General features: G+C 31.7%; 2 protein-coding genes and 1 long non-coding RNA gene across 6 annotated transcripts in view; 1 reads left to right on the top strand and 2 right to left on the bottom strand.

Moving 5' to 3' along the window:
* LOC134697508 (dystrobrevin beta-like) overlaps window positions 1–22,586 on the bottom strand; it is a 106,173-nt gene that overhangs the window by 69,500 nt on the left and 14,087 nt on the right. For 3 of the 4 annotated variants that reach the window (XM_063559813.1, XM_063559806.1, XM_063559790.1), the window contains exons 2-4: window positions 16,862–16,963; window positions 13,272–13,352; window positions 9,881–10,094 (exon numbers count right to left, since the gene is read on the bottom strand). In XM_063559813.1, coding sequence (XP_063415883.1) covers window positions 9,881–10,094; window positions 13,272–13,352; window positions 16,862–16,916 — 350 coding nt within the window. In that variant the 5' untranslated portion in view covers window positions 16,917–16,963. Of the gene's footprint in view, window positions 1–9,880; window positions 10,095–13,271; window positions 13,353–16,861; window positions 16,964–19,759; window positions 20,512–22,586 lie in introns of those variants that run through there. The other variant, XM_063559798.1, reaches the window with a different exon arrangement.
* LOC134697540 (uncharacterized) lies at window positions 156–15,073 on the top strand. The gene is made up of 2 exons (XM_063559824.1): window positions 156–234; window positions 7,935–15,073. The coding sequence occupies exon 2, from the start codon at window positions 7,938–7,940 to the stop codon at window positions 9,618–9,620; it is 1,683 nt and encodes a 560-aa protein (XP_063415894.1). The 5' UTR covers window positions 156–234; window positions 7,935–7,937; the 3' UTR covers window positions 9,621–15,073.
* LOC134697502 (uncharacterized) lies at window positions 4,535–5,723 on the bottom strand. Its single transcript, XR_010103117.1, has 2 exons — window positions 5,643–5,723; window positions 4,535–4,956 (listed from the first exon to the last, which is right to left on the bottom strand). It is a non-coding gene; the product is annotated as an uncharacterized LOC134697502 (long non-coding RNA).

The following is a 22,586-nucleotide window of genomic DNA, read 5'->3' as shown; positions in this document are numbered from 1 at the left end:
CATTCATTTCTAACAAAATCAATTTATTATATATCCTTTTTTTTATTATCATGTCATTTAAATGTTTATTGGTGTAATTTAAATGTCTTCTATATGTATATAAATATTTAAATCTTGGTCAGGTATAAACTTGTCCTTATTAACTTCCTGGTAGACAAACATATCAGAAAATGGAAGACAAAAATTCTCAGAAGAAGTAACTATAAACTAAAAATCAAAAGATACATGTTATAGGTATGAGGTTGAAAAATACCTAATCTTTATACTTTTGACAATGTTTTAAGAGCCTATAATACTTTGATGTCATTGAAAATACTTATCATATTATATAATATTTATATAGTTTGTTTGAGAATCAGCTATTCAATATTTAATTGATATAGGGAGCGGTGGGGTTCTGTTAACCTCCCACCCTTTTTCATATAATTTATATAGCTGTCAGTAACACCATGTTAAAATTTTAATAGCTTTGGTTGAATCGTTCCTGAGTAAATGCACAGACAACATTTGGCTGACTCCCGCCCCACCATCCACAAATCAATAACTGAATAACAATAAAGGAAAAGGTAATATTTTTACCTATGGAATATATGAAAAGGTTTTCATTTCTAACCGGATTTGTCAAAAATCTGGTTAAAAAGAAAACCTTTTCATATATATATATTCCATGATAAAAAGGTCACCTTTTCCTTTATTATTTGGGTTTCATGTAGTGTTCAATGTTAAAGTAGAATACACGTTCTAAAGTTCCAAAAGAGAGACAAGAGGCTGTCACAACAACAGCAAACCGGATTTATTAACATTTATTTGTGTCCTGGCAATATCACAAGAACCATTACTGATGAATGGTGAAAGTGAAAATCGTCAATATCAAATTTGACCTCCATTTTGTCATTAGTATCAACATATTAAAATTTGAAAAGCTTAGATTGAATGGTTCATGAGTAAATGCAACAACGTGAATGGAAACACCATTTTACGATCTTTCAAGAACCATAACTCCTGAACGTTAAAAGTCAAAATCATCATTATTGAACTTGACCTCCATTTTGTCATCAGTAACAACATATCACAATTTCAAAAGCTTTGGTTGAATGATTCATGAGATAATGCACGGGCACGACTGGAAACACCATTTTTCAATCTTTCAAGAACCATAACTCCTGAATGGTAAAAGTCAAAATCATCATTATTGAACTTGACCTCCATTTTGTCATCAGTAACAACATATTAAAATTTGGGAAGCTTTGGTAGAACAGTTCATGCGTAAATGCACGGACACGACTGGAAACACCATTTTTCAATCTTTCAAGAATCATATATTCCTGCTGTAAGGTTTTTGTACAAATATTTCCGATCTTTTAAGCAGTTAAAACCATTGAAATCTTAGATCAAACATATTTATTTATAGTTGATTGGGAAACAAGTTATTACAACTTATATCAATCCGTTTCCATGGCCATTTTGCATAATCCTGTACTTTTTCTAAATCTACAAAGTTGTCTTTTACATGTAAGATATATTGCTCACTCTTCACAAGGGTCAGCCATCTATTGTTCCCTTCCTACAGACTATCATTGATTCTCAAGACCATACTTACAAATGATGTCAAAGGAGAGCTGAAAATTCAGTCTCTGAATTTTTCTCCCCAGAACCGGGATCAAATCAAGAACCTTAAAAGTCCTTTGTCTTAGCAATCCGATGCGCTAACCACTACACCTAGAAATTCTAAGGGAGATAACTTTCATAAATATCCCTTAAATAACTGAGAACCAACTTATTTTCACAGATACTTTTTTTCACGTTGAACCTTTTCTTATAAACTTATTATAACAATAATTGTTTTCCTTAAATTTTTTAATTACTGTAGTTGTTTTTATAAAAACAAAGATCCTAAGCGAAATTCAAATTTCCCAATGAATGACGTCCACAGAGAACACTAGTATTTATTCAACTGAGCAGTTAACCTTGCAATAAAAAATCAATTCAAGATATATACCAACTGATTCTGGGGAATGACAAAGGTTTTATGTCCTTTGAAATATCTGCAAAAAAAACTGAATAAAACACAGTGTCTCTTATGATAATAAAAAAATTGTAAGGGTTCTGCAGAACCCAGTGTCTCGCCTACTTTTGCTGTTGATCACACACTAACAAAAATGATGAAAAAAATCAATAAAATTATTCCTCTTGATACTATCAATGATTGTCAGAAGCTTCTGCCCAAGTTTGGAAAAAATCCGGGCTAGTTTATGAATCTTATGTTTTAAAAACTTTAACTACAGACTGTATGTAATGTTAACTGGAAGAATCAAAGCGCGAAAGCGCTGTAAAGGCAGTTAATTACAGGTTGTGTGTATTTCTAGTCCAGTTATATCATTATCTTCCATAGAACAGAGTTGGTTTGTAGAATTTAAGATTTAGAGTTCTTTTGTACCTTAGTTCACTTATACATGTATCTATAGTCTACTGTTTACAGTATATTTTCTGTGCCTCGCCATGAAATGCATTTTTAGCCATGGCCTTGTCAGTTTGCTTTAAATTTATGAGTTTGACTGTCCCTTTGGTGTCTTTCGTCCCTCTTCTTTAGACATATAAGAACTTTTCCTTTTCAATATAAATAGACTATTTTTAATTATTGATTGTATACGCATATTCTATGACTCCCATAAAAAAATAGTTCACAAAGATTGACTAGTCTCTGTACTGTGTGTATAGCAAGAACATCAAGTAACATAATGGTAAATGTACATAGTAACATGTCAACTTTTTTGATGACCATACCTGCCAACTGTCAGAATTTGCAGAGTATTTCCCCCATCGAGCTCGAGGCTCCCAAATGGAAATTTGGAAGAGCAATTTTGTCGACTATTTAAAGAAAACAATTAATTCAACAATGGCTATAAGCTTGTTAATGCAAGAAGAAGCCAAAAACCACATTAGAATATATTTGAAGGGAATCCATGACAATCGCCCCATTAGCAAATAGCCCCACTTTTTCACTAACTCGCCCCACTTTAAAAAAAAACCTGCCCCAACCTGGATTATCAAATCGCCTCACTTGTGAACTGTGTTAAATCCTGTTAATATTACTCCTGCCAACTCGCCCCACCTAATAGAAAACGATAATATCTAGATAAATATATTATTAACCAGGAAGAATTTAGTAATGCCAACTAGCCCCACTTATGTAAAAAGATGTTATCCCATTGTATATAAGTTAAATTCTGTTAATATAACTCTTGCCAACTGGTCCCAGTGTCCCACCTAATGGAAATCGGTAAAATCTAGATAAATATATTATTAACCAGGATGAATTTAGTAATGCCAACTCGCCCCACGTATGGAAAAAGATGTTATCCCATTGAATATAAGTTCAATTCCTTATATTGCATTATGATACAATTAACAGGTTTCTTTTCAATTGTTATGCAAATAACTAAGCTTCAAAACTTACATTTATTCTTCAGTATATATCAATAATAGTAATTAAATTAATTTTCGGTTTGTTTGTATTCTGTGTAGATTAGTTTTCATTAAAGTGGTGCGAGTTTTTATTTTTAATTTATATATATATATAAATCTAAAAATTACCGTTTTTTTATAAGTAGGGCGAGTTGGCAGGAGTAATATTAAACAGGGTTCTCGCTAAGGCGAGTCCATGAGTCCTGGACTCAACAAAATCTGTCTGGACTCACCATTTTCAAAACGGGCGAGTCCACAAATACATCAATATTGAAATATTTTGTATAAACTGAACACAGTTACCATGACTCACCGTGGCCAAAAATGACGAGTCCCTGGACTCGCCTTCAAAAATCCTTAGTGAGAACCCTGATTTACAATGATTTAACCAATTTCACATGTGGGGCGAGTTGGCAGGAGTAATATTAAACATGATTTAACCAATTTCACATGTGGGGTGATTTGATAAATCAGTTTGTGGTGTTTTTTTAAAAAGTGGACAGATTAGCCAGTGGGGCGACTTGTCCTGCTTCCATTTGAAGGCCCCCTTGAAGGTTTTGTATGACTATATGAACCATCTTTCACGTAAAACCCCCATGTGCATTTTGAAAAGTTGGCAGATATGTTTCTTACTCCAGGCAAAATCTACCGGTATGAATGAAAAAGAAGTTTTCAATTAAGGCTCTGTGGCCATAACAGCTGTCTCATTAGCATTTTAACCACTTCCCATATTTTCAATTAAAACAATAGAAGAAAATTATTCAACGCAAAAACAAAACTTACTTGTAAATATGAAATTCTCTTTACGGTATGAGGTTTTCTCCTTGTTTGAGATTGTACAGTAGTACCTGTAACTGCTTATACCTATTTCTTATTCACTTTTGCTTGATAAACTCACTAAATATCATATACATTGTACCACATCTCCTTATTTTTATATGCATTCCAATAACATGAACAATTGTAATTCAATTCTATACACCAAAGCAAAATGAACTGCACCACTTTCATTCACTAGTATGCATCTTTTGGCAAAATACAAGACTTTGTTCTTAGATGACACAATTAATATAATATATATTTATTGATAAAAAAATAAAATTTAGTATACAACTCTTTAACGGTATAAAAAAAAGCACAGCTGTGTCATAAATTGTGAAATTTGTGCTGAAAACATAGACATTGATGGTATTTGAGTAATTCCATATGTGAAGCTCAACATTAGCTCGTCAGTTGGTGGTGGACAGTTATAGTTCCTTTCTGCAGGCTAGGATGAATGACTTTTCAGGAAAACCAATTTCACAAATCAAAACTTTCCTCTAGCATGTCTAGATTTCTCCTACAATATTCATCCAGTTTAGTTCTTTTGTTTTAATTGGACACCGTCCTGATTTTTAATTTTGCAAACCATTCAGTCTCTTGCTTGCAAATGGTGCATGAAAATAGGATGGGTATGGCAGTAGACAAGTCTCTTTAAAGTGGGTTTGTGCCCTGAAAAAAAGTTTTATAACTTAAGCTTAATTGAAACTTGTGCAACACATATACCTAAATAACTATATAACATAGAAGAGAGCATCATTCGTGTCAATGTTTTGTTCCTGTTTACATTGTCATTGATATTTTTTCTGAAAGCCTGAGGCATAGCTCATGAATTCCTGTCATTAGACATTACATCCTAAATTAACATAATTACTGCTAGAATGATTATCAGTATGATAAACGTACACTATCATTGTACAGCCCAAGTCTTCAGTATATATAATTGTTGCATTCATTCACTCCTGTGTTCAGTCGTTCAAAAATTTCTAAACATCAACAAATGAACTTTAATAACAACAAGAAAACACTAGAAAAGATACGTACATACAACCCGTGTTTAAGTCTATTTGAAAGAGAAATAAATCTGGTTAAACGATGTAAAAAGGAGAAATATATCTGGTTAAACGATGTAAAAAGGAGGAAAAATTGTAGATATTGCACTACGATGCGTTCTACCTAATAGCACGTGGATATGTTTACATATTTGGACTTGACCCAGTATGACCCGTACCTTGTAGGTCACTGCCGTCGTTTAAACACTTGACTACAGTCGTGTATAAGCTAGACAATAAAAAGCTTAAGCCTGTACTATTTGTGTGAAGTAAATGTGTTTGTTCTGTACATTTAAATTGTTTTACCTGATAGCAAGAACGTATATCTATCCGTTTCCTTCTCAATATTCACTTTGTCAAATTCTTCGAGTTTCTTCAAAACATACGTATTACTGCGCCCGGAAGTGAAAAAAAATATGAGAAATCCTCGTAAAATAATGCTATTTTCAATTTTGTGGAATCCATTTTGTTATATTAATTATACAAAGATAAAAAAAAGTTACGATTAGTTATGAATTTGCATATCATTATACGGAACGTTTATGGACTATTTTTTAAGTCGGTCATTTTGGCGGTAAATCATGTACACATACACACGTAGATTGGCTGGTACCCGATTGTAATGTTACACATCAAATATATCAAATAGCTAATACCCGGAACGTAGTACCGGGAACCAGGATAATACGTAGATAACATACATAACTAATACCGAAATTGAAAACGCTTTACGGTTTCTCGTTCATAAACTGAATTCCGCTTTGAATTATAGAAGATGCAATATTAATCATGTTCAGTCGACTTTTCATTGTTATATCAACGTCTGAACTAATTAAAGAATCTTTAGATGTCAGATAACACTTGAAATTGACCCGACCTCTTTCCACACGGAATATACAAATAATGATAGTTTGTAGTCAGGTTGACTGCTTATAATGAAAAATACACACTTATAACAAGTTCTATAAAACGAACAATACACACTGATCGTTTCTTTAGTCCCCAATGTAAATGAAAGAAACAAAAACCATATCATACCATAAAAAGAAGAGGAGAAATTCGAACATTTCCGGATCTATTTCTGGCCAAAAGACCCCCAGCATGGATTGCGTATGAAAAGATGAACCTCATGACTTAAAAGTCAGGCCTTAAAGCACTGCCTTTAAAACTAAGTCCATTTATAATAAGAAAATACAGGAAAAATGAAATTTTATTTTTACAAAATTTACTTCTAGATGCTATCTTCTGATCATAAACAAGCTTCGTACAATTCCAGAATAGTTTAAGAAAGTTATTACAATTTTAAAAACTTTAACCACAGAGTGAATGTTATGGTTCCGGGCAGAAAAACTAAGTCCATTTATAAGTAAAATACGGAAAAAATGGAATTTTATTTTTACAAAATTTACTCCTGTATACTATCTTATAAACATAAACACTTTAGCTTCTGTCCCAAGTTTAGTAGAAATCCAGGATATTTCAAGAAAGTTATCAAAATTCAAAAACTTTAACCACACAGTGAATATTTGTGGACGCTGCCGACGACGACGACACTGACGACGACGGAATGTAGGATCGCTTAGTCTCGCTTTTTCGACAAAAAGGGACTGTACTAAAGAAAAAGTTACGCTTCCAAAATGTGTACTTAAACTGAGTTTTGTACTAATAAGCATTGTGTATAGTACTGAATAAGTTTCATTACATTTAGATAAGGGAAACTTAATTTCAATAACGGAAACGAAAAATTCATCAAATCTTCATTTGTAAAGGTGCATAACTCGAGAATTGTAAAAGTGACGCCACTAAAATTCACACTTGATCTGTGTTTTGTGGTCATTTGTATTTTTGTGTATTAGTTTCATAACATTTGGTTTAAGTTAGAAAACAGAAGCCAATTTTTGGACATACAGACTTAAGTATGTATGTAAAGACAGACAAGGGTAATTCACCAAGCCCCATTATTTTTAATTACAAGGTCAAGAGCCAATAACATCAGGTAGATAATAAATCTGGAACCATGTGAATCCTGACCATAAGGCTTAATAACTTACATTTTATATATGTGTAAGTCATGGACTCATGGCATCCAGTACACCTATACCAGGTGTACCTGCCCATGAGGCTTAATAACTTACATTTTATATATGTGTAAGTCATGGACTCATGGCATCCAGTAAACCTATACCAGGTGTAACTGCCCATGAGGCTAAATAACTTACATTTTATATATGTGTAAGTCATGGACTCATGGCATCCAGTAATCCTATACCAGGTGTAACTGCCCATGAGGCTAAATAACTTACATTTATATATGTGTAAGTCATGGACTCATGGCATCCAGTACACCTATACCAGGTGTACCTGCCCATGAGGCTTAATAACTTACATTTTATATATGTGTAAGTCATGGACTCATGGCATCCAGTACACCTATACCAGGTGTACCTGCCCATGAGGCTTAATAACTTACATTTTATATATGTGTAAGTCATGCACTCATGGCATCCAGTAAACCTATACCAGGTGTACCTGCCCATGAGATAAAGTTGCAAAAGTTGCTACATGAGGCTAAATAACTTATATCTTGTATATTTTTAGGCCATGGCATCCAGTAAACCTATACCATGTGGACCTTGTCAAGAAGTAAAAGTCAACACTAAAGCTGACATCTGGTGTTACAACTGTGATGAAGGATTATGTTCAACATGTTCTGGTCATCATAAAAGAATAAAATCATCTCGTGATCATAAAACTATTGATATCAAAAGTTATAAACCCTCCATCCAAGCTATCAAAACAGAATGTGACAAACATGGTCAACAGCTTAACTTGTACTGTCCCAGTCATTTAATACCTTGCTGTGATGAATGTATTTCCACAAGTCATTTGAAATGTACTGGAATAAAAAGTTTAGCTAGTGTGGTGGAGAAAACAAAAATTGAAGAAACCAAAGACTCTGTGGAGAAAGATATCAACTCCATCTTACATCTCTTGGATAAAATGGTAAATAACAAATCAACAAACATCAAAACTGGAGAACAACAATGTGAAGGCATTAAAGAATCAATTGTTAAAATAAGGCAGAAAATAAATAAATATTTGGACTGTCTAGAGAAAAAGTTATGCAAAGAAATAGACAACATCAAGTCTCAAGAGATATCAACAGCTAGAGATTTCATTTCTGAAGTTGAAAGGAAGAAAAAAAAAGTGAAGGAAATGAAAGAATATTTGCATGCAGTCACAACAAAAACCTCTAAATTACAATCATTTCTAGGTTTACATCAGATTGAACAACAAGTACATCAATGTCAAAGATATGTTGAAGATCTGGAAAAAGATGACAGGGCCAAAGAATTTGAAATGAAAATGAAGCAAAATGATGAAATAGAAAAGATACTTAAGAAGTTAGAATCACTAGAATACCTGGGAGATGTAATGGTTGTTAGGACAGAAACAGGCTTTAGCAGAGAAACCAGTGTGAGGAGGAAAGCACAAGTAGAATCACGAGAACAATCCAACATAAACAACATGACAATGAATATAGAGACAAAGATAGAGATCAACATAAAGAAGGAGATAAGTGACATGATTTGTCTGATGGATGGTAGAGTTATAGAAGTGGAACTGTGGGGTAAAGTTAACCTGTTTACTTCTGATGGCGAACTACAGAAACAATTACCCATACCTCATGGAGCCTACAGTGTTACCCAGATTAATCAGAACACTATAGCTATAACTTATACTGATAAGAAAGCCATTAAGATCTTCAATATGGAGAATGAAAAAGTTACCAAAGTTATCAAATTAGGCAAAGATTGCTATGGTTTATCATTCTACAATAATTCTCTAGCTGTAGGTCTGGGTAGAGATGAAATCTGTATTGTAGACTTGAAAGGAAATACACTGAAGTCAATACAAGTTGAGAGTAAATCAGTCCTGCTTAACCTTGCTTACTGTAATGACAGAGTAATATATAGTGAGTGGAAAGGTAAAGCAGTATACTGTTATGATGAATCAGGTAAACAAATCTGGCAATATACACAGGATTTATCAGGACCAAGAGGACTTTGTATAGATACTTATGGTAACATTATTGTAGCAGACCATGAATCTGATAGAATAATAGTAATATCAAAAGATGGACAGAACAGTAAAGTACTGATTGGTGAAGAGGATGGACTGGAGGATCCAAAGTATATTTGTTTTAAACATAATGAGTCTGCAGGTTTAATTTGTGATAACAGAGGCACATACATGGCAAAATTCAATTTGTCTTATAAATAGTATATGAACAACATATATTTCATGTAGTGCACAGTTAGTCTAAGTTCATTAAACCATGGTTTAGGCAGAATAATATTTATCTAATAATGAATTCTACTAGAGACAACTCAAATAAATCACATATCCAAGAAAATCAGGTCATTCCATACACCAAATATAATTAACCAATTGCTTACAGTATAACCTCTGTGATCCCTTCCACTGTATATCTTACTGTCAACATACATAGAAATGAGAGGACATGTTTCTATAAATCCTACCTGTCAAAAGCTCCCACCAGCCAGTTTAATAACATCTGTACACATTGATGAGAGTCGACCTGTTGTGATAACGGCAATCGTTTGTTTAGGTGGACATATATACTGTTTAACACAGCCTCGACTCTGGAGGAATTCAGTTCTGATTCTGGTTCTAAAGTGTTAAGTCCATTCTCTCTGAAAGCTTCTATAATGTTCCATATATCTACTACTGATACTGAAATGACACAAAGTTAATTGTTTTAGTTTACTGATTCAATTTTTTAATCATCAAATATATATTACAATCACATTATACCAACAATTTTGCTAACAATAAAATAAAAGTCCTGATTCCTGTATGGCTGTATAATACATTTTTTTATTTGGTCAGACAGATTTTGTTTAAATATTGAAAGTTCTCTTTATAAGATTGTGATTTTGAGTATTTAATATTACAATGTATATTTATGTCATTGATTCATGAAATATTACTAATGGTTTTGGATTACAATACATTCCAACATTTTTTTATTTTATTTCATTGAATTTCAACAAAGCTTTTTCAGAAACTATTTTCTTTTTTATACTTTACTATGTTTCTAATTTTCCAAATGATTCATGTATAGGTATGCAACACAACATTCAATTATTAAATATTTTTTTAGGTTTTTTTTGTCACATATATCTATATAACAAATTTTCTATTTAGATCTAACCAATTAATATTTCCCCACTACAACTATGATATTAAACATGCTTCATAATTACATCAAACTTTTCCTTATTGTTTTACATCATGAAATGAATGCTACTGATTTTCTATTCTATTTTTGTAAAAAGGTCATGTTCTATTTGATTTTTCCCTTTTTTCTGATTAATATAACTTTAAAAAATGCACAATTTCCATTTTCATATTATTTTTTTGTTTAAATTCACATAATCATGATAATGAATCATTCAAATGAAATGAGGTGAAGGTCTTATGACAATGGCTGAACAATCTTATTAAAATTAGTTCTCATCACTTGCTCCTGAAAGATTTTATATGTCGCCTTGTGAGCAGTGACATATAAAAAATCAAGGAGCAAGTGATGAGAACTTATTTTAATAAGATTGATGGCTGACTGACAAGTCTTATCATGAACATCATACAAACGATGTGGAGAAATATAATAGTTTACAAGCAATACAAAGAGAACCAATATTTTCAAACTTCCATCTAGGTTAACCAAAGTTTGCAAAGATGATGTTCAGATAGATATTATCAATCTATCAGAAGTGAGATCTGTATTTTTTAAATGATTTTTTAGATTATCTGTATTTTTTTAATTATGCATGTAAATTTTGTATTTTATATTTTATAGAATTGAACTTGGTCTGTTTTTCAGGTGTTTTTTTGTGTATTGTATTGATTTGTGCATGTAATCTGTATACTTTATTGATCAGAAAAAAGCTTAAGAAAAATATGTAAACACAAAAGGAGTAGGTCTGGTAAGGACCGATTTTGGCCTCAAATTTCAGGTTCATCGGACACAAGATTTTGACCACTTTTTTAACACTGAAGTGTCTATTTCATTTGAATCAATTAGTTTTTTGTGAAAGATTTTAACTGATAAGTCATTAAAAACGACTGATTCAAGCTAAAATATAAAAAATCTACCAAATATGATAAAAAATGTCACTTTTCAGATTGTTTTTGTCAAAAATGAAAGTGGTCACATCTGTGTTCATCCTCAACCTTTATATATGTTATGTATTATCATAAAATACAACTTACATTTCAATATGAAGGATGAACACGGACCACTTTCGTTTTACACGAAACCGTCTAAAATTTAACTAAAATGCTAGAATTGTGAAGATTTCAGTATTTTAGCATGACTTAATGGTGCTAGTACCTGATATATATATATGTGCATTGTATTGACAAAAACCGCCCATATTTATGTAGCAGAAACATTCTTCTGTCCAATAAATAACTAAAAGTTTACATTTTAACAATTTTGTAAAACTGCTATATTTTGGGGCCAAAAAGGGGTCTTACTGGACCTACTCCTATATATAAATTCTCCAATATGGACAATAATTCTAAAATGATCCTTTTTGGAAAAGGCTCATAACAGCTTAACTATATGAACTTTTACACAAATTTTCCTTTTCCAATAGCAGTCTTAATTTCCTGTCCTTCAAGTTATCTACCTTCTAGAACTTACCTACTATATCAAATGTTAATTTGTTCTCATATTTAACCATGAAATATTTACATAAGTGAAGTAAGCAGCAATTAAGGAATCAATCAATCAATCCAGTACAAAAACAACTAATTTTGCTTGCATTTTGTAGTTATTGTGTTTAGTATTCTGTATTCTGCATTCATTTTGTGTTTTGTTTTGAACTACACATTAATTTTGTGTTTTGAATTGAACTGTGTATTCATTTTGTGTTTTGTATTGAACTATGTATTCATTTTTTATTTTTTTTATTCTGCATTTATTTTATATTTTGTATTAAATTGTGAATATATATCAATGCAGGCATAATATGTCATTTGTTAAACATGTCAAATATGGAGTAAAAAGTCTGGGAGTAAAACTTTTTTTTTAAGAAACAATTCCTTTGTATCATGCTCTATGCTCCTTTTAACTTGAGTAGGTATTATATTTGTTTATATCTTACCATTGCTTACAGCAAGTGTTTTGTCAATTATTATGCCTATCCATTTTAAAATGAGCACAGAGCATGACATCAAGGAATTATTTTAATTTTTACAGGACAAATTTTATTGTTTTATTTATAGGTTGAACATATTACATTAGAATTATTGGTTGTAATAAGCTTTGAACCAGCTTTCTGCAACTCAAAATACTCTTATGTCTGCGCTTTGTCTCTTGTTTGTATAATAGTTTTCTTCTTTCCAAAATATTTTTATGTAATGCTGTTACACCTCTGTTCCAAAGTAATAGCCTGTGATTCAGTTGCTGTCCAGTTTGTTCATGTTTGTACATAATTGTTTTTCATAAATTGTATTGTTATAACTCAACTCCTCATTTGCACTCTGGTGGACAGTTTGTTATCCCATTTGCAAATACCACATCTCCTTATTTTTATATTTCATTTATTTGTGCTAAACTATGTATATTATGTTACTGTGGATTCATTTATTTTCGTGGGTACAAATTTACGCGGTTTGGGAAAATCTTGAATTTTGGTGGATATTTGATTTCATTGTTTGGTCAAAGTTTTTTTACCACCCAACAGCAAATTTGTGATATGTTGAACATTTAAATTCGTGGTTCACCATTACCAACTAATACCACGAAAATTGATTCCTACGAATAATAACGAATCCACAGTAGTCAATAGTTTTGGATTTTTGTATTGAATTTTGACTGTAGTATTTATAAAAACTTACGACTGGTCTTCTTCTGTATAAATCTGAGTTTACAGGCCGTTCTGTAAGTGGCAAACCGTATAACATCGAAATTCTGTGTCCCTGAAAATAAATATTAAAATAAATAATCTGAGTTCACAAGATGTTCATAAAGAGGCAAAAAATTGAAAATTGTTAAAATAGACCTATGTAAATGTGTAGCAATTAGATGTTTAATGGTAATTTTTTTTTTCAAACACATTTAAACTCTGAACTGTATACTGTAAACCAACTTATTTTCGCGAGTTATTTATTCTTTCGCAAGCGATTTATTTTCGCAACTTTCGCGAGTAGAAAAATAACACAAATAAAAATCGTCGCGAATATGTCAATCTTTGATCTTTCCTTAATAAACTTCATCAAGTAATTCAGATAATTGCGAAATTAAATAGCCGGGAAAGAGGTCAAGAAAGGGTAAAACTTGAAATAAAGTATCTGCGAAAATAAGTTGGTTTACAGTATTCATTAATTTTTTTACTTTAGATTTGTCATAGTTAATTAAGTAATCATATAATGTATCTGATTTCATAGAGGTTATATAGACTTAAAGTGCATGTTAGTATTTACCATGTTTAGATATATAGTTTTACATAAAGAGGTTGGTGCATGTTTAGTGGCAATTTAGGACAAAGGAACAAAAGTTGGTGGCAATTGATATATAAAGGCCCTATGTTTTAGCATTGAGGAGCTGATGGGAGATGATAAGCTTGAAGACTAGAGAGATATTTAAGGTTTGGACAGGATGACATGAAGTAGAAACATTTACTCATGTATATTTTTGTTATTTCATTGTCATATGAAATTGGAAGTTCATGATAATTATGGGACGGTCATTCAAGTGAGAGGTTTAGCGCTACAAAACCAGGTTAGATCCACCATTTTCTGCATTAGGAAATACTTGTACCAAGTCAGGAATATAACAGTTTTTTCCCATTGGTTTGATGTGTATGTGTGCTTTTGATTTTTTCATAATTATGATAAACAATGATAAACTATTTTCCATTTTGAAAGGAGTAGGTCCGGTAAGGGCTGATTTTGGCCTCAAATTTCAAGTTCATCTGACAACAGATTTTAGACACTTTTTAAAAACTCAACTGTCTATTTCAGTTTTCAAAATTCAATAAGTTTATGTGAAAGATTTTAACTGATTTATTCAGGTGGTTACTTTTTGGTCAAAAATGAAAGTGACCGCATCCGTGTTCATCCTCAACCTGTATATATGTTATGTATTATCATCAAATACAACTTACATTTCAATATTAAGAATGAATATGAATGCGGCCACTTTCCTTTAATGACGGAAACTGTCTTAAATTTAACTAAAATGCTAAAGTTGTGAAGATTTCAGTAATTTAGCTTGACTTAATGATGCTAGTACCCAATATATACATGTGCATTGTTTTGTAAAAAAAACCAACATATTTATCATGTTTATGTAGCAAATTCATTTTACTTTCCAATGAATAGCTAAAAGTATAAATTTTAACAATTTTGTAAAACTGCTATATTATTGGGCCAAAAATGGGTCTTACTGAACCTATTCCTTTCCTCGGAGTTAGGTATCTTTGGTATTTTTTTACTTTTTACATATATACTGTATATAATATAACTTGTTGTAACTAGAAGTCTATAATTTTAGATCATGTTGAATACATAGCTTATCTTAACTAATGGTTACTGGGTTTTATTATGATTTTTAACATCTTAACTTGTTTTGAACTATTGTATCACATGCTTGTATATAAATGCTTGGATTAAACTCAAAATAAAACATTATTTTAGAACTTTTTTATAATTTGGTTAGTAAATTGGAAACATTTATAAAAGCATCACTACATCAACATGATCAATCGTACAACAATCCACCCTGGCCTGGCATTCTTGAACCCCTTGGAACTTGATATAACTCTTTATCGGACCAGAGATAAATTACCACGTTGTGATTGGATAAACGCCGTCACTTGGTGACCCCCTATGAGACTGTTAGTAGATTTCATATGGGGTTCATGACGTGTTTATTGCGACGTCATTTATTAATGTTGTAGTGTTTCATTGTGTTTTTTTCAACAAAACGCCGCAGAAAAAGTCCAGGGTCCAATAAATTCGTTTTACAGTCAACTACTGACCCATAGCCAACCATATAACTTTTAGTGAGGGGTTTGTAGGTAGTCTGTTACAAAGCAATATTTCCGCCACTATCCAACAACATAAAGTGACAAAATTTCTTTCCCTTAATCCATTCCCCCCACCTTACAGAGCCTACCTGTTTTTTTAAATTGTTAATAGTTGCCCTTATCCTTCAAATGCATGAAATATTTGCCACTGGATATTTAGCAGGTTATAACCAATCAATTACGAAATTAACATCCAAAAAAATAATGTGATTACACAGACTTTCTCCCTTTTTTCAATTGAGAGTCTAACCTTCGCAAATTTAAATTAAGTTTCACCTCCCCCACTTTAATCTTTACTATTCAAATTCACAACTTTTCTTCCTACAAGCTTTACAATTGAAGCAAAATTAAACATAAAATCTCCAAAGAATCGATTCTATTTCAATTTTCAATTCTACCACCAATATTAACCATCATGATTATTTGTTAATTACCATTTCTTTGTGTGACTGGCTACTAAATAATGTACAAGTTAACCCTAATAAATGTTATTTTCTGTGTTTAATGGAAGTTCAATAGTATTCATAGCTGGAGGTCCTGTATAAAGGTTGATTCCAGTATGGTGGAGATATCTATCAATGCCTAAGATGACTTTGATAACCTTATAGACTAATTAACTTCAATATATCCAGGTAATCATCAACATGCAATAGTCTATTGGAGAGTCTTAAACAGAAATATTCTTGTATATATCAGGTTATCATAGAATACCTTAAATCTTTTGAAATGTTACTCAAGGGTACAATATTTTTGGTAATAACAAAATCGCTACCTGAGTCCCCATAGCACAATGTTCCACAAAATGTATGAATGAGGCATTCAAATGTGTGTCACAATGTGTCATTGTGGTACAATTTTCATAATTCCCACAGAAATGACAAAATCATAATTATGCGTCAATACAGTCAACTAGATAACGACACATGACCGCAAACAAAACCACTAAGCATGGGAGAATTCTGTTAAACAAAGTTGAGCTGTCAAATGGCCTTCACAAGGTGTCATTCCCTCATTGGTGCAATTTGGGTACGTTTGTGTTACTAGGTTTGGTAACAATGTCACGTCAAATTTCAAAATATTTTATAGAAATACCAAATTAAAAAAGAATGGTGCTATGAAACACCCCAGATATATGTTTATGACTTCATGAAAAAAATCCCTAAAACTGCAAAATTCAAATGAATACTATTTTTCTTCACTTTCATACATGTGAGGTACATGTTCTATATATAAGTTTTTATTTTTTTAGGTATTAATAACTAGCTATGCAGTATGTGTTTTGCTCATTGTTGAAGGGTGTATTTTGACTTAGTATTACTAGCGTCTACTTCTTTAGGTCTCTGGTGGATAGTTGTCTCATTAGCAGTCATACCACACCTCCTCATTGACCTGACTTACTCATTTCTGTTAATATCTGTTTGTTGTGGTGTTGAACTTTTGTAGTAGGACTCATATCCTCTGAAATCTTAATTTCATCTTCAGGACTTCCCACTACATAACCTGGAATAGAAAATTATTACATTTTACATGTATATATATAGAAAAGGTATAAACCCTCTGCATTTGTATGCAACTGTCCTCAGTCAGAGAACTGTTGCTCAGTCACAGTCAGTGGTTGTGGTTTGTTGTCAATAGAACTTTCATACAAGTAAGAGGCTTAAGCTAGCTATAAAACATACAAGTAAGAGGCTTAAGCTAGCTATAAAACATACAAGTAAGAGGCTTAAGCTAGCTATAAAACAAGTTTAATCCATCATGTTCTACATAAGAAAATGCATGTAAAAAGCCAGGAATATGAGTTGTTGTCTGTTTGTTCGATGTGTTTGAGCTTTTGATTTTGCCATTTGTAAAGGGAATTTCTGTTTTGAATTTTAGAGTTCCGTATTTTTGTGCTTTTACTATTTTCATAAGTGTTTCTCATTTCTTGTTTTTCATATATAGAATTAGACTTGGTTTCCCTGTTTAAATTGTTTTAAAAAAGTCTTTTTAGAGCCTTTAAAGCTTGCTGTTTTTCAGTGTTAGCCAAGGCTCCCTGTTGAAGGACTATAACTATTTACTCCTTTAAAGCTTGCTGTTTTTCAGTGTTAGCCAAGGCTCCCTGTTGAAGGACTATAACTATTTACTCCTTTAAAGCTTGCTGTTTTTCAGTGTTAGCCAAGGCTCCCTGTTGAAGGACTATAACTATTTACTTTTACACATTGTGACATGGATGGAAACTTGTCTCATTGGCACCCATACCACATCTTCTTTATATTATTAAATCTGTTCATGATCAGCAACCTTGAAAATTATTACAATGGATAGGCCTATATAAGTATTAAATTTATACAGTAACATTTGAGTAATATTAGATATGATACATTTTTGTACAATGAACTCAAGTCTCCATTAACCCATGACTCATGTAAATATTTCTCATACAGCTTACTCTTTCATGTCTTTGTTTCATGGTTTTATTTCAACTCATATACCAGAAATATATATATTAAAAAAAATTACCAAACAACTATTTATTTTTAGTGCTTATGCAGGACCTGAAAATCTTAGGCCATAATAAATAATAGGTTTGTTTGCCCAAACGCTACCTACTCAGAAAAAAGCTGCCTACTCAAATTCTTTTATAGTCCTGATTTGAAGAAGTTTTTTTTTAATCAAATAGGCATGAAGACTAATAAACATCTGATACTTCAATTTCTGTTTTTGAAAAAAAAAAAAAAAAAGCCTACCTACCTACTCACTGTCTCAACCTTTGGGTAGGGTTTGGGCAAACCAAAATATTTTTAAGTGTGGCCTTACTAATTGCTATGATATAACAATGTTACATTACAATGAAAGTAAAGTTTTGAAGATATATGCTATATATATAGATGCATTTAATAATTGGTGTCTTAAAAGTACAATGACTTCTATATATATAGAAGGAACTATCCAAATTTAGCCATCATCAAATATATCTTATAACTTCTTGCAAAATTCAGTGAGGAAAACTCAGTTCAACTTCAATGCCAAACATTTTCAAAGAACAGCCAAGAGCTTTTTGACAGTTAGCTGACAATAAGATATAGCATACTACTTAAACAAGAAAAATCAATAAACACTTCCTATTAAATTGAATTATAATCAAATCAATCATAAACTACAAAATGTACTATGAAAGTATGAAATATGTTTGACAAATGTTTGTGTTAATACAAAAATCTTGACTTCTATATTTGGAGGATGCTGCCTTTGGAAAGGGGAGCTTTGTGTTGTGAAATTATTTTCAACATTGATAATCAACCATCAGTATAAGAAATGGATTGGAATACCAAAATAAAACTGTTCATGGTCAAAGTCAAGGAAAACAAAATGAGCTTCCAAATGAAAACTTCAAAATTCTATTAACAACACCAAAATAAACGTAACAACTTCCATTAGAAAAGCAAGATTTAAAACTAGTTAAAAAAAACTGTTCATCAATGGTTAATGTCTGTTGTTTCTTTGTTATTATAACAATAAGATGTGGTATGATTTCCAATGAGTCAATTAGACAACACCACCAGATACCAAATAAAGAAGAAATTACAACTGTTTCAACCACAGGTCACATATACTTCATCATGTTCATAGTATACTATAAAAGGCCACAAAATAAAGATTGTAAAACATTTAAATGAGAATTCTAACAGCCTGATTTATGTTTTTTTTGTGGTACTTCAGCATTTTAACGACAATTTCCATATATATGATGGTTGCCAATTTATATTTGGTGGAGAAAGCTAAAGTACTCAGAGAGAACTTTAATAACAGTCAGCAGGAAAAATTTAGAAGAAAATAAAAGGCTTTGAACGCACCTTGTCAGTTGCATATACGGTTTCAAGACCAAGAGTTTATAGACAGGATTATAAAGAACATAGTAGATGAAATACTACAGACCACTTGGCCACAGAGGCCCCTTCATAGTGTAATGCACATTTTCACACTTACAGACTAACATGATCTGAAAAACATCAATAATTGCAATTAACATAGTCGGATAAGAGGAGGGGGTCCTGGGGAGCCTCGGCCTCCCCTTTCATGGGAGAAAATGGTTGATTATAGAAGGAATCACTTAATCAGCATGACTGGAGCGCCCCCCCCCCCCCCCCCCCTTTTTGAGAAGTTATGGATCCACTACTGATTGGTGTCTTTGACAGTGTTTCTAGAATTTATGTATGTACATGTATGCTAAATTCTGTTGACATTATGAAACCTATTTATCCTTTTCTTTATTCTGTAAGAATTACATCATATATCTGCAGTCTCAGAGTGACTCACCTTTATGGTGCAGTTCTTTATTGATATTTTGAATGACACATGCAAATCTCTGTTGATTATACGCTAAACATTCCATGTTTCAACAAGTTATTCCATAAACAATTTAAAACCTTAATCTATTTTTCCTCCTTTATGTTATTCTTGTTCTACTGAATATTACACAGAGCAATCATTTTAACACAATAAAATTGTCATTAAATTCCTAAAATAGTTCTATCAATTGCATGGCATGATGTCTACAGGAATCTAAAATCACTTATGAATAAAAGTGGCCATAGATGTATAGGCACTGGGTGACATCTCTAACATCTTTGACATAAGGACGCACCAATTTTCAGAAATCCTAAATCACTTATGACTAAAAGTGGCCATACAACGATACACAGTATGACATCTTAGATTTCCTTGATATAGAAAGGTACCAGTTATAATGGAATCTTAAATCACTTATGACTAAACCTGGCCGTATAACTGCACACTGTGTGACACCTTAGATATCCTTGATATTAAGAGTTCACGGTATGACATTAGATATCCTTGATATAGATAGACACTCGTTAATTATCATCCATCTCTACGGTTGACCATTATATATTTACTGATATCAAGGGATTAACTTATACCATTACACAAAACACATCAATTCCATGGTCATTTCAATATCACGTTCTATATTGACAGTATTTTTAATCATTTTTGTCTTTCTTCATTTGCCAGTGCTTATTATTGGATTAGAAGTAATACCTCAGACCTAGGATAATGAAGCATGGTTTAGCCAGGTAAAGTCCAATCTAAATAGGTCGGATTTTTTTTCATTGAATACTTTATGATGTTGATTGCATTCAATGTTATCCAGTCAATACATTGATTTTAGAAGTGGTGTGAATTATTACCTGATTATATTCCATTCTAACAAAATCAATGACAATTTACCAAAAACAAACAAAATAATCATTTTCTCTTGTCTCAAACACTGAAGTCAATACCTACACCAACTACCGAGAGATGTGGTATAAAATCTTCAATGTGGAGTACTAATTATCACATTATATAGCCTTGGATGCAGTTCACTCTATCAGAATCTATACCCCATCCTATATCTTCCAATTCTGTCTTTCAAATAAAATTAATGTCATAATCAAGGGAATTGTTTCTGAAGCTTGCTTCTCTAAAACTCTGTAAATACAGAAAATTTAACGGAAAACTAATTTTCTTAAATTGTTCAAACTAATTGCAATGATCAATTTGTATTTATGACAGGCAGCTTGGTAGAATATGTTGAGGTACAGGGGAGACTATTGATTTTGTTGACCAGACAGAGTGGTAATGGATGTTTTATGTGACACTTTAAATACAGGTCACTCAATCTTACATCAATTGATCTTTTAGTAGGAAACAACAATGTCATTTATTCTGAAAAGTTAAAAAAAGGTATAAAAAGAATTGCATTCATTGCCAAAAATAAGAAAAGAGCATTGCATATATTAATGGGAAAGGTATATTTTTGTATGAAAATTAGTCACATTAATATAATGTACAATATAGTTTCATACTCACAAAGATATTAACAGAAAACCTCACAGAGTTCTTGTGATCTTCCTTATGTCAAGTATATGTTCAGTGACAAATACAACAAGCAAATTCAAGGCAATCTCATGTAGAAGATGTTCAGTAACAAATATCACAAGCAAATTCAAGATAATCCCATGTGGAAGTTCAGTGACAAATATCACAAGCAAAGTCAAGGCAATCATATAATTATAATGTTCAGTGTCAAATATCACAAGCAAATTCAAGAGAATCCCATGTAAAAGTTCAGTGACAAATATCACAAGCAAATTCAAGACAATCACATGTAGAATATGTTCAGTGATGACAATATCACAAGCAAATAAAAGACAATTACATGTAGAGTATATTCAGTGACAAATATCACAAACAAGTTTAAGACAAACACATGTAGAAGATATTCAGTGACAAATATCACAAGCAAATTCAAGACAAACACATGTAGAAGATATTCAGTGACAAATATCACAAGCAAAGTCAAGAAAATCACAGGAAGAAGATGTTCAGTGACAAACATCACACGCAAAGTCAAGACAATCACATGTTGAAGATGTTCAGTGACAGATATCACAAGCAAATTCAAGATAATCATGTGTAGAAGATGTTCAGTGACAAATATTACAAGCAAATTTACATGAAGAAGTTTAATGACAAATATCACAAACAAATTCAAGACAATTACATGTAAAAGATGTTCAGTGACAAATGTTCCAAGCAAATTCAAGGCAATCACATGTAAAAGATGTTCACAGTGACAACTATCACAAGCAAATTCAAGGCAATCACATAAAGATGTTCAGTGACCAATATCACAAGCAAATTCAAATAATCACATATAGATTTTCAGTGACCAATATCACAAGCAAATTCAAAGAATCACATATAGATGTTCAGTGACAAATATCAGAAGCAAATTGACAGAGAATCACATGTAGATCAATATTAATAAAATCTAAATTAATTAATTAAAAGCAATGCAACTTAACAAACAAATCCATATAATATATCCTTTTATCTTTATGATACACTTAGTAAACCAACAATCAAAAGGTTCCGTGAGTAAATACATTATGGACAATCTACATAATAAACTCAAACATAAATATAATTAATGCCATTCAGTTCTGCAATAATCATGATGATACTATCTACAGCAAACAACACCTCAGAAAACAATTAACTACAAAGTTTAGATAATAAATGAAATACAAATAAAACCATAATTCAAAATCAACCAGGTATCCAAAAATCAACATTT

This window comes from Mytilus trossulus, chromosome 1, assembly GCF_036588685.1.
Source record: "Mytilus trossulus isolate FHL-02 chromosome 1, PNRI_Mtr1.1.1.hap1, whole genome shotgun sequence".
Classification (NCBI taxonomy): Eukaryota; Metazoa; Mollusca; class Bivalvia; order Mytilida; family Mytilidae; genus Mytilus; species Mytilus trossulus.
This window is presented reverse-complemented; position numbering and strand designations above follow the sequence as displayed.